Below are 17,338 nucleotides of genomic sequence, written 5' to 3'. Positions count from 1 at the left end.
TATGGACAGAGTAGATACAAATTCCCCCATCTACTTCTAAACAGTCAACAGGAAGCTCCTCCAATCAATTCTGAAGACTCCACTTCTTAACAAGGGCCTTCTTATTTTTTCTTTCCTTGGTACTACCTTTAGCATTTAAAGATTTCTTCCTAAAACATGAATGCTTCACCTAACAACGAGACCCACGATTTTTTGTTAGTCTTGCACTTTTTAATGAAGAAGTGAGATGTTACCCAAGCATTCTGAACTAACTTCAGTCACACACCTGGGAATATTTTGTACACTGGACTTTCTTTACTTGTTGGTGGAAACTAGATTGTGAGAGCTCAACTGCCTAAGGCTTAGTTAGGGCATAATATAGATTCTGATTCTTCTGTGCATTTTCTTTTTTAAGTATTTTTTTAAACATTTGGTTCCTTCCCCAAATGCCCCCAGCAGCCTGGGCTGGGACAGACTGAAGCCACAAGCCTGAAATTCCACTAAGTCTCCCAGTGGGTGGCAGTGGTCCAAGCACTTGAGCCATCATGTGCTGCCTCCCAGGGTGCTAATTATCAGGAAGCTGGATCGGAAGCGGATAGCCAGAAGTCAAACTGGCATTCCAGTCTGAGACGCAGGCCTCCCCAGCAGCAGCGTAACTCTCTGTGCCCTACTGCATTTTCTCTGTTACTCCATAATGGCTGTTGTGATGCTGTGACAAAGTGAAATGAACACCAGTGAAGCCCATGAAGTGATTGGCAGCAACCTTCCTTCTTAGGGGGGATGACATGCTTTCTGCTGTTGATGAGTGAGGTCTGTGTTTGGAGAGCCCAGGTCCGCCCCAGAGTGCAAGTACCATCCTGCCATGGCTCGGAGGCCTGTTGGGCACCCTGTCAGAGTGGAAGAACAGTGTCCTTGGCAGGGAACCACGGTGTGGAAGGGCATTGCTTCTGCTCACTTGGAAGCATGAGCAGCTTGCAGAGTGTCCCACTTCCTGTGATGACTGGAAGGGGAGGCGAGGGCCGTGCAGACTGTCCCAGCAAAGCTCAGCAGACATGTTAAACAAGCAAGGATGACTTCACTGAAGGCTACTGCAATGGGAGCAAGAGCTTTAACTCATCTCTGAAACCAGAGGCAAGAGTTTTTTTTAAGACTTATTTCATTTACTTGAAAGGCAGAGTTAGAAAGAGGGGTGGTGGAGAGAGAGAGATCTTCCATCCACTGGCTCATTCCTCAAATGGCTACATCAGCTAAGTAGGGCTGGGCCAAGCTGAAGGCAGGAACCAGGAAACTCTTCAAGGTCTCCCATGTGGGTACAAAGACCCAAGCACTTGGGCCATCTTCTGCATCCAGGCACGTTATCAGGGAGCTGGGTGGGAAGTGGAGCAGCCAGGATGCATCCCATATGGGATGCCTGCATTGCCGGCGGTGGCTTTGCCCACTACACCACAACGCAGGCTCCGGCAAGAGTGTCTAAGTGCTGCGGTCAACTAGTGGGAAAGCATCAGAGCATCTGGGGGAAGAGGTGGCCAGTGTGGTTTGGCCTCCTGTGCTTGCTAATTGATGTTTATTGAAGTTAGGCTTCTGTCATCCCAAAGGGACTGGACCCCCTCTTTCCTGATGTTTACATTTCAAAGACACGACCCCCAGCACCTGGAGAAAGACATTTCCTGGCAGGAGATGTGAGAAAGTTTGTAGCTCCATGGTGTAGAGAAGCAGTTTGATTGCCAGAGTCAGCTCCCTGAGACGGCCAGCAGTCAGGAGGGCCCTGCGGGAAATGCAGACGGGGAACTCGGGGTCCATCTCGGTGCCCGTTGTGCTCCTCCTGCTGGGAACCACAGCTCTGCCTGTTTCATCCCCCACTTCCCAGCACTCTCTTCTGGCAAATGCGGGCGCAGTGCCAGCGCCACTTCCTCATGGAATCTCTTCCGAGTCCCACTTCCACCCCAGGCTGTGCTCCGACTGACCAAACCACGTCATGCTCCCTCCCTTACTGTATGCCCTTCCCAGAATACACTGAGGCTCTGGAGTTCAAGGACTCTGCTTACCATTCCTGCCTCGCCAGGGCTGAGCCTGGTACTCGACACTTGGTAGGAATCAGCTCAGTGCTTGCTGATAGGTCGACAAGTGGATGAATGCTGGATCCTTCCAGTTACCTTGGGAAAACATTTTAATAGGGTGTGTTTTTCAGAACATCACGTGCAAGCATTTACGTTATATATTGTTATAACTCATTTATTTTGAACCCACATAAAACAGATGAGGTTAAGGTCACATGGTGATCAAATTGTATTCTTCCTGAGTTCAAAAATCCTTCCTGAAAGACATTATATTTGCCCATCATATTACAATTTATATAAGCATTCTACGTTAGTTCCTTTGATGTTTACAGTTGGCCCATGGAGTAAAAGACATGGGATATTGTATGTGTTCCCCAAGACCACAATGTCAGCGTAGATGCCAACTGCGGCCCCTCCTCCACCCTGCATCTTTCTGCAAAGGGGTCTCCTTTCATCATCAGCCGTCCTCAGAGAGCACCACGTGAGAGTGTTCTTTATTCCTCAGACTTGATGATATATTTATTTATTTTAACAAATTGAGGACCATGCATGTGTAAAAAGAATCTGATCACTGTTGCTAGGGACAGAGTAAATTTTGGATGGTGCGTCCCAGCTTCCAAACTGTGATTAGGCCTTTGGCTATAAAGTCTCTTTAATTCATGCCTGGACTATGTAATTTTTATGAGGATTGTAGAGGGGAGACACATGATTGAAAGATGCATAATAATGTGGACCTACAAAGCACTTCAGGTTATATTTCAAGGCAATTTTCTTTTTTTAAATTTTTAAAATTTTTTTTTATTTAGTAAATATAAATTTCCAAAGTACAGTTTATGGATTACAATGGCTTCCCTCACCCCATAACTTCCTTCCCACTCATAGCCCTCCCATCTCCCGCTCCCTCTCCCATTCCATTCACATCAAGATTCATTTTCAATTATCTTTATATACAGAAGATTGATTCAGTATATATTAAGTAAAGATTTCATCAGTTTGCTCCCACACAGAAACACAAAGTGTAAAATACTGTTTCAGTACTAGTTATAGCATTACTTCACATTGGACGACACACTAAGGACAGATCCCACATGAGAAGTAGGTACACAGTGACTCCTGTTGTTGACTTAACAATTGACACTCTTGTTTATGGCATCAGTAATCTCCCTAGGCTCTAGCCATGAGTTGCCAAGGCTATGGAAGCCTTCTGAGTTCACTGACTTCGATCTTATTCTGACAGGGTCATAGTCAAAGTGGAAGTTCTCTCCTCCCTTCAGAGAAAGGTACCTCCTTCTTTGATGGCCCCGTTCTTTCCACTGGGATCTCACTCACAGAAATCTTTCATTTAGGTCTTTTTTTTTTTCCCCCAGAGTGTCTTGGCTTTCCATGCCTAAAATACTCTCATGAGCTCTTCAGCCATATCCAAATGCCTTAAGGGCTGATTCTGAGGCCAGCACCGCAGCTCAATAGGCTAATCCTCTGCCTTGCAGCGCCGGCACACCGGGTTCTAGTCCTGGTCAGGGCGCCGGATTCTGTCCTGGTTGCCCCTCTTCCAGGTCAGCTCTCTGCTGTGGCCAGGGAGTGCAGTGGAGGATGGCCCAAGTACTTGGGCCCTGCACCCCATGGGAGACCAGGAGAAGCACCTGGCTCCTGCCATCGGATCAGCGCGGTGCGCCGGTCGTAGCGCGCCGGCCGCGGTGGCCATTGGAGGGTGAACCAACGGCAAAAGGAAGAGCTTTCTCTCTGTCTCTCTCTCTCACTGTCCACTCTGCCTGTCAAAAAAAAAAAAAAAAAAAAGCAAATTGTAAGGCAATTTTCTTGACAATGATAAAGCTTCAGGAAGCATTGAACTTGCTTGATTTTCCTTAGTCATTAAGCTACTTACTGCCAAGGCTGGGCCTTCATATACTTGCTGGCAACTAGTGTCTGAACAAATGTCTGACAGGGTGAAAGGAAAGAAGTGAATGAAGTCCGTACCAGGGTGAGGTCCAGGACGTGGCTTAACTTGATGTGAGCCCAAAGGTACCCCAGCAGTGAAAGGGGACATGGGGCAAGAGGACAGGACCAGGCCAGCATCTCTGAATGAGTAGGACCCTTGGCTGAGCTGTCAGACACTGTGTACAGCAGGCAGGCCCCAGGCCTGGGTGACTCAGGCCCCTTGGATCACCCACTGAGAGATTGCCACGTGCTCCCCGCAGTGAAATGATGCGACTGTGGTCCCTGTTGTACATGGACCTGTTAAACAATACTTAATGCAACAGAGCTGCAGCTGCAACTAAGGTCCGTTTGTTTCGAGCCTGCAGCACAAACTGCTGAGGTTTAGCATTGATTGCATTTCCCCTCCTTTCACAGGAAGGTGACATTCCTGGGCGATCTCTTCCTGCCTCCTCTCTGGCAAATAGCCTAGGGGAGAAATGTGACTCAGAGCTACAGTGATCAGCACTGTCAGCCTGGTGGAATCCATGGTTTCTGCCATGCCATTCCCCCAGTAGCAGGGAACCGAAGGTGGAAGGACTCAGAGTTTCAAGGAGGAGTAAAAGGGGAATGGCACAGCTTTTGAAGGATATAGATGAAAATGTCTGTCCAGTGACAGTCACAAAAGGGACCGAACAACCTGCTACTGAGAGACTCTTTTCTAGTTGAAGAGATACAGATCGACCTGCTGTATCTTTTTACCAAATCAGCTAGCTGCTTCCTTTTGAATTGTTTCAACAGGCGCAGAAATATCATTGTATTTTGGAGCCAGAAGTGTCATAGTTATAGAATGAACAGAACTTGGCTCCACAAACTCATGTAGATGTTGAGACTGCAAAATCTTAACATTTATTGGATTAACAATAATGGTTGATGGATTCAGGCAGACACTTGATCTAATTATTGAAGCTGGGAGACGGGGCCAATGGGAGGACTTTATGTCATTTTGGGGCTTGCCCTCTGAAAGGTTGATTATGTAAGCCAACTTCAGTCGTAACTTTTCTCTCTGCTCACTGGCTCACCATCAATCATTCCTGCATACCTGCTCCACCAGAGCCAACCTTTACCAGAGACCAGACTGATGGGGCTACTGATGTTGAACCGTGAACCTCCAAATTCTAAGCCACAGTAAAACCTTTCCTTCCCAAGAAGTTCCTTTCATGTGTTTAAACTGTAGTAACAACAACAGAGCTGACTAATACGGTCATTGTGCAGAGTTCACAGCTGCCTTAGGGTTTGGGCCGTGAATGGACTTCGAAGTCTCATAAAAACCCAGAAAGTGCGTGCACTTTAGCTGGTGTCTGTGTGTGTGTTTTCCCCACTAGGGAGATGGTCCATTAATGTCAGTATCTCAAAGGGGACTGTATCAAAAACTGTTTCAACCACAAGTTCATAGCCACCAAAAATCAATAGTTCAATAAAAAACTTCCTTCTTATAGCAGAAAGCCAATCTATAAATGCAGAAGAATAGAACATCACCCCCTTTACAGCCTTCATGGCACTGATTGCTCCACACGTGATTTGTCAAAGAAAGGTGAAGTTATGGAGGGACATTTGACAAGAAGGAAGTAACATATGAGGGAACATAGAAACATTCATGGAGAATGGAATTAAAAGATAAATTGAAATCCATGCATTTGTGGGCTCTTCAAAAATCATGGGAAAATGGATATTGTGAAAAAACCACGCCTGACTTCCAAAAATATTCTGCACCGAAATAAGTCTATTTTAATTCCCTTATATACTCAGCTTTAAAGTACCTTCACATAGATCACTCTTACTTCTACAAAGGGAAAAATCCCTCTACAGAACAGAAATGCAGTGGACAGCTGTTTAACAAAGTTATCAAAGAGAGTGTCACCAGCAAGACAAAGTGACCTTGTGAATTGGTGCACCAAGGAAAACACAGCCTCCACCTCATGATCTTCTCGCCCAAAACAAGTGATCCCAATCCGAACAAGAAGGAGTGTTGGACTGACTCCAACTGCAGAATGTTCTATAAAAAATTCAATTCTGTCCTCTTTGCAAAGATCAATGCATCTGGCAGTGTTTTCAAGAGAGGAAATAGGATTCAATCTACACTCACACTTTTTAGAAGCCCAAGCCACTTTACCAATTTTCTGCCAGAACAGCTTTCTGCAGCAATGTCTGGCCATACTGAGTCAGGCACTCCACTGAGTCTGTGCGACATGAATGTTTCCTTTTAATTTGTATTTATAATACAGCATTCAGGGCACAGACTCTCCCTTCACTCCACGTGCACCTTGTACATGAAAACACTGTACCAGGCTCAGTGCTGCGGGCCGTTAAGACGACCACTCAGGTCTCCTTCTCAAGCGTTACTTCCAGGCTGCACCTGAATGAAGTTGAGAGACACAGGCGGATGAAGGGAGGTAGAGTCTAAGTCTGGCTTTAACTGTTAAGCAGTGGAAAGCAAGCGAGCAGTGAGTGGTGCTGTTGGGGTGCTTCAAGGCACTAGAATCTTAACAGACTCTGTGATTCTGTCTGCTTTGATCTTGAGAAGAAGCCCAGCACTTGTTAAGGTAGATGCTAAGAGGGTGTTGTTGCTTTGTTTACTGCGTCTGACACCAGCAAGGGGAAGCAGCAGGCAGGTGCTCTGTGTGTGTGTGTGTGTGTGTGCTCACATGCTGCAAAGAAGCCTTTAGTTTGGAGTTTTAGCAAGCAGTGGAAGGATTTGTGGCAGTGGTTTTAGTCCATGCTGAACCTGTCAGACTAAACTCTTGTATCGTGATTGTGGTAAGGGAAATAATGATTCCCCCCCACCCAAATGTTTGTGTCCTAATTCCTGGAACCCATGGATAATCAGGGTACAGGGAAAAAGGAAAGCAGGTGATAGATGGATTAGACTACAAATCCCAGGACGTCAAAATAGGGAGAGTGTCCTGGATTACCCAGGTACACCCACTGTCATCACAGGCTTCTGAAATGTGGAAGTGGGAGGCAGAGGAGTCTGAGGGATGCGACGGGAAAACTCAGATGATGATGAGGGCGAGGCTGTGAACCACATTGAGGGGAAACACTGGAAGAGGATTCTCTCCCAGAGCTTCCGGGAGGGACCCCAGCACTGCTGCTAGTCCCGGTAGACCTGTCTCAGATGTTGGACCTCCAAGATTCTAAGGACATAAACTTAGCTGATATTCTACACTCACTGCCAACATTTTCTGTTATAAAAGCTGATGCAGATTCAGAGAGATCTGCACTCAGTCTCCAAGCACTTCTAAGTAAGAAACGTTTGGAGCCCTCCAGCCAGTGGCCAAGGAAGCGCTGGGTGCCTTGGGCTCCCTTCCTCCGGGTCTGCAGGTCTCTATCTGTGCCATCCTGGAGTAGCAGGAGGGCCCCTGGATCACTGGACCCAGACGTGCTCTCAGCTCCAAAAATCAAAATAAAGGCAAAAACCAATTTCTCATGGTCCAGTGAAGCCTTTCCCTGTAACAAAATTTCTCTCTTGCTGTGATTTACTTAAACTAGCAAAAATTGTATGTATTTATTGTATACAGCATGATGTTTTGATATGTGTGCACATTGTGGAATGGCTAAACAAAGCTGATTAACATGTATTACTTTCATATTTCTGTTTCGTGGTGAGAACACTTAAGATCTCTCTTCTTCAAGTATCCAATACATTGCTATTAGCCATAGTAACCGTGTTCTACAAGAGAGCTCCAGAAGTTATTGACACTTTGCATCCTTGACACACTCTGCCCAGTCCCCCAGAACTCCCCCAGCCCCTCCTGCCTATCATTCTCCTCTCTGCACCCGAGAATTCACCTCTTTCAGATCACACTTAGAAGTGAGGTCAGGGAGTATTTGTCTTTGTGAGCCTGGCTTATTTTATTCTACCTAATAGCTCCAAGCTTCATCCACATTGTGGTAAATGACAGAATTTTCTTCCTTTTATCTTGCTATATTTTAACGTCAGTATTTCTATGTTCTTTCATCCCCAGATAGATCATGCATTCTTTGAGGAAGCAAGTGCCTTCTTCTCATTTGTATGCCCAAGGATAAAGACAATGACTACTGAATTACAAGAAGGGTGGATGGCTGCCAAGTAACAGTAGATGACGAGAATGTGCAAATCAGGGGGAATCACCTTTTGGGAAGGCTGGACTTGGCACAAATCTGGGTGTAACTGCACTTTTAAATGAGCAAAGTAAACCCCCTGAAAATACGTTGCTGGAGACTGTTGTGACAGAAGTATGAAGCACTAGAAAATTAGTTTCATATACTTTTCTTTTGAAGCGAGCTCCTCATATAAAAAAAAAATCTTACAATATTTTGTTAACATCATTTAGGAGGAAGAAAATAAACAATGTGTTTGTAGTCCCTTAAAGTTACGCTTATGCTAATAGTTGGATTCCAGATGTGAGCTGAGAAGTGAGGCACACAAACCCAACAGCATTTTCCCATGTTACATGAAGCCTGTGCACTTCCTTCTGAATTGAGTCCGTTGAGTCCAGAGTGTGCCTTCAGTGGGAGTCAGCTGTGTGTCCTGGGTCGCATGCTACCAGTAGGCTGTCCTGGACCTGTTCTGCCCTGTCACTGCTGTATCCAAGGCCAGGGGGCTTATGACCACCGTCAGTTGATGGCTGCTGGTAAGAGGGTAGGAAGAAGAGGACAGCTGAGGTCTCGGGCGTGGCTGCTAGTGTGACGCCAGCTCCCACACAGTGTTTGACCCAAGTGACCTCACTCGGTCCCTGGCCTGATATGGGATGGTGTGCCCAGCCTCGTCATGAGGGTAGTGACTTCCTGCTGTCACCCATTCCTGTCTACACTCTCCCGTTGGTTTCTCACCAACTTACCACTCTCTTGAATTACATCTCTTCTGTAGTTGTACATATGTGGAGTGGTTTCTGTCTGACTGGCTGCACCCTGACTGACACAGCAGCAGTGATTCCTGAAGGGAAAGGAGGGAGAATGAGACTGGAAGTAAGCACTGGCAAGTGTGCTCCTGGTGTGGAGTTCTCCGACACTTCAGTTTCACTGCGCCCAGGCCGTTACACAGCTGACATTCCTGCCTGCTTCAGGATTGAAGTCCACTTGGGGTTCCCGTGATAAAATCTATGTTGATGCAACCAGAAATTGATAGGACATGATACTTGTACGTCACTGTTGATCCAGGATGTCACATACTCACCTCACGTTACATCTGTTTGTAGAGGTTCAGAGAGGTCAGCCGGCTTCCCAACTCACACAGCAAGTAAACAACACTGTAAAGTACATCAAACGAAGGGTGTTTGTTGTTGATTAGAAATTGAATTGTCAGTTGGTTGTGTGACTAAACAGCTGTTGGACTGGTCCAAGAAGGGTCTGCCATGATGAATGATCGCAGAGATACTTTTGGTTAGATAAGTTTTGTGCTTCTTCCAAGACCTAAGAAATAAAAAAGTATTTACATAAAGGTGGAACTTCCCAGTTCTTGTTTTTGGTCAAATTGGAACTTTGGCAAAGTACCTGTAATGATTTCTGCATTTTTCTTACCAGGACCTGTGATCTTACTGACTACAATTTATGTGGTATTGATTGGATGTAAGGCACTCTTCAAGCATTTCCATAAATTAACTCACTTAAATCCTGGAAAGAACCCTCTTCCCCAGGTTCTGCCATTTTCTCATGTTAAAGATGGGAAATGACCTCAAGAGACTATGCAACTTGTCCAAGGTCATCCAAGAGATGACCTTGTCCAAGGTCAGGCAAGGAGGCACAACTTTGCTATTTTGAGTCGTGATGAAAATGTCTCAGTGATTCGTGTACTGGAAGGAAAAGTCCCAGAAATGTTTCAGGAAGAGCAAGTGGGAAAGTCCGGTGCTGACTGCTTTGTGTCTCACCTTCTGCTCATCTACCGTCACAGCCTCCAGCAGGGCAAAGACAGTCATTTGAATTCCAGGCATGAACACGAAGGTTCCAGAGATTCATCCTCTTGCCCACAGTCACACAGCTACCACCGAGTGAGCCAAAAATGAAAATAAAGATGGCTTGCCCTGGTTTCCATCACACCGTGGACGTTGCGTCACGTGGACTCGTCTCCCTGGTTGTAAGTATTTCTGAAATGCAGATGTCAGCATAGCCTGCAGAAGCTGCCGCTGTGCATCTGAGTGGCCAGTCTTAGGGTTTTCTGTAGGACCTTGGTGCACTGCTGTTCTTCTCTAGGCTGAAATATATTCTTTCTTGAATTTATTTATGAGCATATGCTAAATGTGCTGTACTGCGTTCCAGGGTGCAGCAGTGGGCAACACAACTGAAGTTCAAGATCTCCTGGGTTAAGCAATCTGCAGTAAACATCAGCGCCTGGATGGCAGTGCTTCAGTGGGGTCTTCAGCTGCCATTGGACTTGTCAAAGTACAAAAGATACTACTTCAGTGGCTTGAGAACATTTGGCAAAAAATCTCATTATTTGTTTTTTTTTTCCTGCTGTGGATTACTCAAGAAGCAGTTATCTTCATGGTCTTATTTTCACCATGATAATTACAGTTACTGCCAAGCTCACTGGAGTTCTCTCTCTTTCCCCGTTTCTCATCTAAAAATAATAGAAGAACAGTAGTGACAGAGATAAGACTAATACTATTAGGCAGTAATTTCACTAAATTTTGTAGTTCCTCACTTCACATTCTTAAAATACAATTTGGGGGTGATTAGTCCACTAACTTACCAAGACTTCAGTATGAATCCTTTTCTACATTCTTCAGTCTATGGCAGGTGTAGAAAGAGCATGGCCATGTGGACTGCTTAAGAATAGTAATAGTGAGGGAGAAGACAGAGAAATACAGCCTAACACGCAATCCATAGGTCATTCACTTTTCAACTGTGGCATTTAGGAAGAAGTTGGGACTGAGATAAATTATGAGCCTACCCCTCCCTCTGCCGCCTTCTCCACTCCCCACTCTGTAGACCAAGAAGCTGGACTGAAAGCACTTGACAAGTCTGACTTGTTTCTCCCAACTTATCAACGCCCCCTTGAGCCTACTTTCCTCCATAGCAAGATAGAGTGGAGGCAATGCTTCTGGGATTCATCATTGAATTAAGAGTCCAGTAGGATTCTCTCTATTTTGCTTCCTTTTGTGACTTTGGTCAGGAAGATAAGATTTTGTTGATTTTCCTTTATATTTTATATCTGTATAACAAAAAAGAGATAATGCTTTGCTATCGGGTGATGCAGTGATTGGTCTAGGCACAGCTATTATTCCATGTCAAGCAGATCAGCGAGGACACAGATCTGTGTGTCAATCAACAGGATCAACGGCAAGTTCCCCAGCTCCAGGAAGCCATGAAAACTGAGAGCACCACAGAAGTATTTTTGTAGGCTTTTCTCTTGAAAACCCATCTGATGTGTTGAAGGAGCTGAATTCATCCGTCTTCCTCTGTGTTAGAGAAATCCAACCTTACCGGTGGTCTAGAAGTACTACATCTGGTTGCCCTGGAGAGTTTTATGTTTGTGCAATTACGCAGATTTTTGTGCATTAGGATTCTTCTTCCAAAAATGGCAAAAAAGGAAAGGATGATTTGTATTCCTTAGGGTAAACAGACTCCCCAGGATTGTGTGTGAATATATAATTATAAGATGCCTGTGTGTGCAGAAAGTATTATTTCTAACTGTTACTATGAGTATTTCTTTTGGTACCTATGGCTAGCTTGTCTAAGGTGAAAGATACAAACTAACTGAGCCTTGCAATTCTGCTGAACTTCATGAGCCTCTTATTAGTCATTTTCAGAGTAGAGACACGATAGTGAGAAGTGAGTAAGATTTCCTGGGCTCCCAACAGTGCTGCTTCCTTTTAGAATAAGCTGGTGCAGAAGTAAACTCCCAAGTGTCCATGGGCCAGGTCCTTCATCCACATGTGGTTCACTTACCCCACTGGGCTACTGCAGAACGTTTGTATTAATGTTTAGATATCAGGTGTATTCCCGCAAAAATGTGGATATTGATCTTTTTTTGAGTATCAGAGGGTCTGACCACAGAGGCCTCACATTCCCACATGGTCACTAGCCAGACAGGTACCTTCTAATCTCAGTTTTCTGCCATCACCAGGTCTGCCCACTATTCCCTCAGCCATCTGCTGTGGCAGCAGCTTCCGGTTGCATGTGACCCTTTGTCTAGGAGTTGGCTTTCAGCTTCCGAAGTTCAAAAACTTGTGAAGGTTTGGTCAAGCACAAGACAGCTTTATCACAGCATCCCAAGAGCCTGCTTGGTAAGGAAAATGTTTATCTGTAAATTTATCATTAGAAGTATTGACCACACTATTTTATTAAAAAAATCAATGCATTCTGACTCAAGTGTATGTCTCTATGAGACAGTCAACTTGACAGTGTTTAGATGATCTTAAAGGCAGACTATCATGTTGTGATGTACCATTCCCTACATGACATTCCAGCCAATGTATTTGCCTTCTGGGGCCAGTTGCCCAGAAAGTGGATTTCAGTATGTTTCTTGAGTAGCAAGGTCCATGGAGGTGGACCTTTCAAGAACGGGGTGGGAGTCGCTGCCCTCTGCCTTCCAGCCATCACCCACAGGTACCCACTGCAGCGTCCACCTCTGTGGAACAGGCCTCTGTGCGGGGAAGGGGACACTTCTGCATGAGCTCACAAGCGCATCCTCTCTTCTTGACATCTCTGGAGACTTACTGGTATATGGAACCACAAGTTGGATTGGAGCCAGCTGTGTTTCTTGAGAATCTGTGCTTGGGCTCCTGATGGAGATGTGGGAAGCAGCATTGAGTCCCATCAGTTCTGCATTTGCAGGCAACTAGGCTTACATTTTATTACATATTGCCTATTTGCAATGATTATTTTCCAGAGTAGCTGTTTCCTAAACTCACTCCACTTTAAGAACCATATGCAGATTACAGAATGTTTATACATAGAATATGCACAGCTAGGGTTCCTCTGTAAGTGGACTGAAGTTGCGTTTCCTTAGGTGGAAGAGTCATATGGTGTCTCTTCCAGAGTTTGGTATGTTTTTTTGCATCTAGATAAGACTTCCATGAAGTTAGTGGCTGGTTCTAACACACTCAAGGTATGGGGAAGATCCTGTGTTTAAACATGCTTGTGCATTTATATGTAGACATAAGTGATAGGTTTCTGTGTATGTTTCTGTGTATTTGTGTACACATATTCTTACTTCTTTACTTAATGAGGAAGTGATGCCCTTTATGGATTATCATTCTGGGTGGTTGCTGCTGCTGACAGTAGTAGTGGCAGTAAGTGCACTGGTGATTTTTGACATTTTTCAGGCTCTGGGGAGTCCTGGTATAACCTTTGGAAGAGAAGCTAATACAAGTCTAGGCATAAGCAAGACTCACGGCATCATCTTCGAATTCTGCTACATTCAATTCCTGATCTTCCTCTGGAGGTTTTCAGACTTGAACTTCTTCCAGTCCTCTTTCATATCATTCTCTTCCAAATTGAGCTTTTGGCTCTATTTCTATACCAGTGTTGTTTCTTATGAAGGAGGGCTTTGAAAAGGGAAGAACTTGGACATCCAAATGATACCCACAGAGTTTCTTTTAATTTAAAAATTATTCAATAACTTTTGAACATAGAAGGAAAAACCACATTCATTCAATACGTTTTCCTATAAAACTACCACAGATAAAACCTCTTAAATGTTTTAATACTTCTTATTCCATTTATTATCCTTAATTAATTCAATATTTTATATAAAAGTCAAATTCAAATGAACTTTTAAAAGTTATGCTAATTTTGATGAGTACTAATTCAAAACTTTTTTCCCACAGGAATCAGTTTTATTCACATAAATATTTTCACCAGCTTCAAACCCATGAAGAAAACAAACAGTGGCATGGTGATTATAGAATTATACCTGCATCTTTGTTTTGAGATTCTTTTCTAACAAAAGTATCTTTTTATTGCTTAATTCTTAACAAGAGACCACATACATTTTTAAAAAACAAAATGAGAACTTTTAAGGCACCTGTTGTTGGTATTCACCGTACAAATAAAATGTGGGTGACCGAAAAGACTTCCTGAAATTCTCCCAAGAATGTGCGTCATGAGCTGCTTGCTTTGGAAAGAGCCGCGGCACAAACTGTCGGAGCAGTTCTGGAGTCAGCAGGGCTGCAGGAAGCTGCCTTCGACAGCGACACGTCGTCGCGCCAGCGGAATTTGGAAACTGGCAGAAAGACGTGAAGGGGATCTGCAGCTCCCTTCTCTGGTTTCTTCCTGGCTGTTCACTTGGTTTATTTAGCATCATTTTCTTTCTTTTTAAACCTCTGAGGAGCAGAGACGGGAGTGGGAGATGTTTCTGCGAGTCATTCTCTCTCCTTTCCGCTCCTCTGCGTCACACATGGTTTTCCTTGAGGGTATCTGATGTTTCAAAGAAAACAAATCTATATTTTTAATAAACTTGCTGAAAAGGATTTGTTCAGCTGTGAGTCAGAGTTTAAGTAAATGATCCACATTCTTGTTAGAAAATCTGTCTGATTCTGCCACTCTATGTAGTTGCACATGCAGATTCTTTTAAACTTGCTTACAGCCATGCAAATCTTGTGGAGACCCTGTATGCAATGCTGTGTAACCTATAGATTCAGTAATTCAATGCATGGATTAATCTGAGGTACCAAGTGTTCTGGCTGTTTGGAAGAAGACTTGTCATAATTCCCATTTTAGGTGTTTTGTTAAGTTACCCAGATCAGCACAGCATGTTACAGTCATGGGTAGTGAGTGTGTTAGACCCAGTATTACGTGTGGGTTGGGGTGATAGGATCAGTGTTTAGGTCAGATCATACAAAGTGACTGCTGTTTGCCTGTTCTCCCCTAGTAAGTGACAATTTTACGTATTTGATGTCATATATAAAGTGAAACTCCAGGGCCAGCACTGTGGCACAGTAGGCAAGAGCACGGCCTGCAGCATGGCATCTCATGGGTGCTGATTGGAGTCCTGACGGCTCTGCTACTGATCCAGCTCCCCACTAACGTGCCTGAGAAAGCAGGGGAGGATGGCCCAAGTCCTTGGGCTCCTGCACCCATGTGGGAGACCTGGAAGGAGCTTCTGGCTCCTGGCTTTGGCCTGGCCCATCCCTGGCTGTTGGGGCATTTGGGGAGTGAAGTAGTAGATGGAGGATCTCTTTCTCTCTGTTCCCCACCCCCAACTCTTTCAGATAAATAAATCTTTTAAAAAATGAAGTAAAACTCCCATTTGAGTTCATGTGAACCCATTGCAAAGTTGATATATCAGTTGATCTCTTCAGTAGATGCTAAAGGGGGATTTGGTGCGGTAGTATCAGGACAGTTGGGAGAAATGTGGGTCTATTTGGTAAGGTAAGGCTGATTCTAAATAAGCCACGTGAACCATAACAATGAATAATGGTCCCCTTGGAAGGGTCAGTCTCACGATCTCTCTTTCACTCTGTTAACTTTCCACATGACTGTCTGCAATGAACAAAAACCTACGCTTGGTCACCTAAGTGCTCAATCTTGTGTCCATCTTGGAATACACAGAATTACAGCAGTAGCAGCACTTCGAGAGTGTTCTGGATCCTGCCATGGTGTTGCTGTGGCCAGGCATGCAGCTGTGGGGTGAGATGGCACTGGGCTATGACCACTATGGGGCAGTCATTTTAGGAGGGGTGGTACAAGGTAGAGAATAGAGTATGTTTTCACTGGCTCTTAGGTCACAGCACATCTCCAGGAGAGTTCAAAGCCTGCTCAGCTCAACAGTGGATAGGCGATTTGTTAGTCTGCCATCCTCTTGCTCATGGGGTAAGTCCTGGGGGACAAACCTGAGTTCCTGAAATGCAAGGAGGAGGTGAGAGGGTGACAATTTGAGTAGAGGGCTCAGCAAGAGTATAGACCCAGCAGCTCTGGGGAAGAAGCATCTGACTTGCCTTCATTACATGGGTTCTTTCCACCCATGTTTTTCCTTTTACCTCCTGTCCTTAATTTTCATGGATGGACCTGGAGGACATTAAGTGAAGTGAAATAAGCCAGGTACAGAAAGGCAAGCATCACACATCCTCACTCATATGTGGTATCTGAAGAAGTTACACTCTCGGAATTGAGAGTAGAATGGAGATCACAAAAAGCTGGGGAGAGTGGTGGTTGAGGAATAGGAAAAGGGTTAGCAATGGGTACTAAGTCACATGTAGATAGAAGAAAGGAGTTCTGGGGGTGTAGTGCACAGTAGAGTGATTATAGATCATGATAATGCACTGTGTATTCTAAGGAAAAACTAGAAGAGTGTATTTTAAATATTTCCATCACAAAGAAATGGTAAATGAGGCTACAACCACGTTTATCCTGATTTGAACATTACACAATGCATACATAGGTAGAACCATCACATTCCTACTCTATAAATATGTATGATTTTATATGACCATTAGAGTCAATAAAGTAAAAAAAAAAAAACACATCTTTTCAAAAGAATTTTATTTATTTAGAAATAGTTACACAGAAGAGAGGAGAGACAGATCTTCCATCCATTGGTTCACTCCCCAGGTGGATGCAACAGCCTGAAGCTAAGAGCCAGGTGTTTCATCCGGGTCTCCCACGTGGGTGGCAGAGGCCCAAGCCCTTGTGCCATCTTCTGCTGCCTTTGCCAGGCCATTAGCAGGGGGCTGGCTCAGGAGAGGAGCAGGCATTACATAAACAAGCACCATATGGGATGCTGACATTGCAAGCAGCAGCTTTACCCACTGCACCACAATTCTGGCCCCTCATCATCTTTCTGTAAATGAAAATAGACTGGAAACAATTTTATACATATCTGAGTTAAGAATTTATTTGGATAATCAGATAATTTGAAACACTAATTTTGTCATCAAGAGAATAGTTAACAGTTATCTTGAAGACATTGGTTTTTATCACATATAAATCTTAGAGTTGGAATCAGAAAGATCTAAGTGTGATTTTTAACTCTGCCATTTGCACAATTAGAAAATGGAAGGGTTAGTCACTTCTCTAAATCTTTATTTTTGTCACCTACAAAATGAAAATAAATTATTATCTAATCAGTGCCATTGAACTCTTGTACATTGGTCATGGAAGTGTAAAAGAATTTATCCCTTTTTGAAACAGTTTGTATTCCCAGTTAAGCATGACCACATGACCCAGTTCTTATCAATCAAACAGCAGTAAAACATGTCCACACAAAGTCCTGCATGTTAATTTCCACAGGAATATCACAACAAACAAAATGTTGAATATTACGACAAGCAAAATGTAGAAAAGTCCATCAACTGGTGAAATGGATAAATGAAGTGTAGTTGATCCATGTGTTGGAATAATTTTCCATAATAAAAGAGAGCCAGGTTACTCATGCATGCCATAACATGCATGGACGTCACAAAACTTATACC

At 44.1% G+C, this 17,338-nt stretch overlaps 1 protein-coding gene across 4 annotated transcripts in view; it reads left to right on the top strand.

Annotated features, from left to right (window-relative positions):
• Window positions 1-14,398, top strand: part of LOC108175626 (uncharacterized) — a 123,476-nt gene extending 109,078 nt beyond the window's left edge. For 2 of the 4 annotated variants that reach the window (XM_089313304.1, XM_089313301.1), the window contains 3 exons: window positions 12,052-12,211; window positions 12,992-13,035; window positions 13,757-14,398. Coding sequence is in view for 3 of the 4 variants with exons in the window: in XM_089313301.1 (XP_089169427.1) it covers window positions 12,052-12,108 (57 nt within the window). In the remaining variant the exon portion in view is untranslated. The remainder of the gene's footprint in view (window positions 1-12,051; window positions 12,212-12,991; window positions 13,036-13,756) is intronic. The other 2 variants (XM_089313302.1, XM_089313300.1) reach the window with 1 other exon arrangement.
• Window positions 14,399-17,338: the final 2,940 nt, after the last annotated feature.

The sequence above is a fragment of the Oryctolagus cuniculus genome, chromosome 14 (genome assembly GCF_051225735.1).
Source record: "Oryctolagus cuniculus isolate XC-2025 breed Fujian yellow rabbit chromosome 14, ASM5122573v1, whole genome shotgun sequence".
NCBI classification, from domain to species: domain Eukaryota; kingdom Metazoa; phylum Chordata; class Mammalia; order Lagomorpha; family Leporidae; genus Oryctolagus; species Oryctolagus cuniculus.
This window is presented reverse-complemented; position numbering and strand designations above follow the sequence as displayed.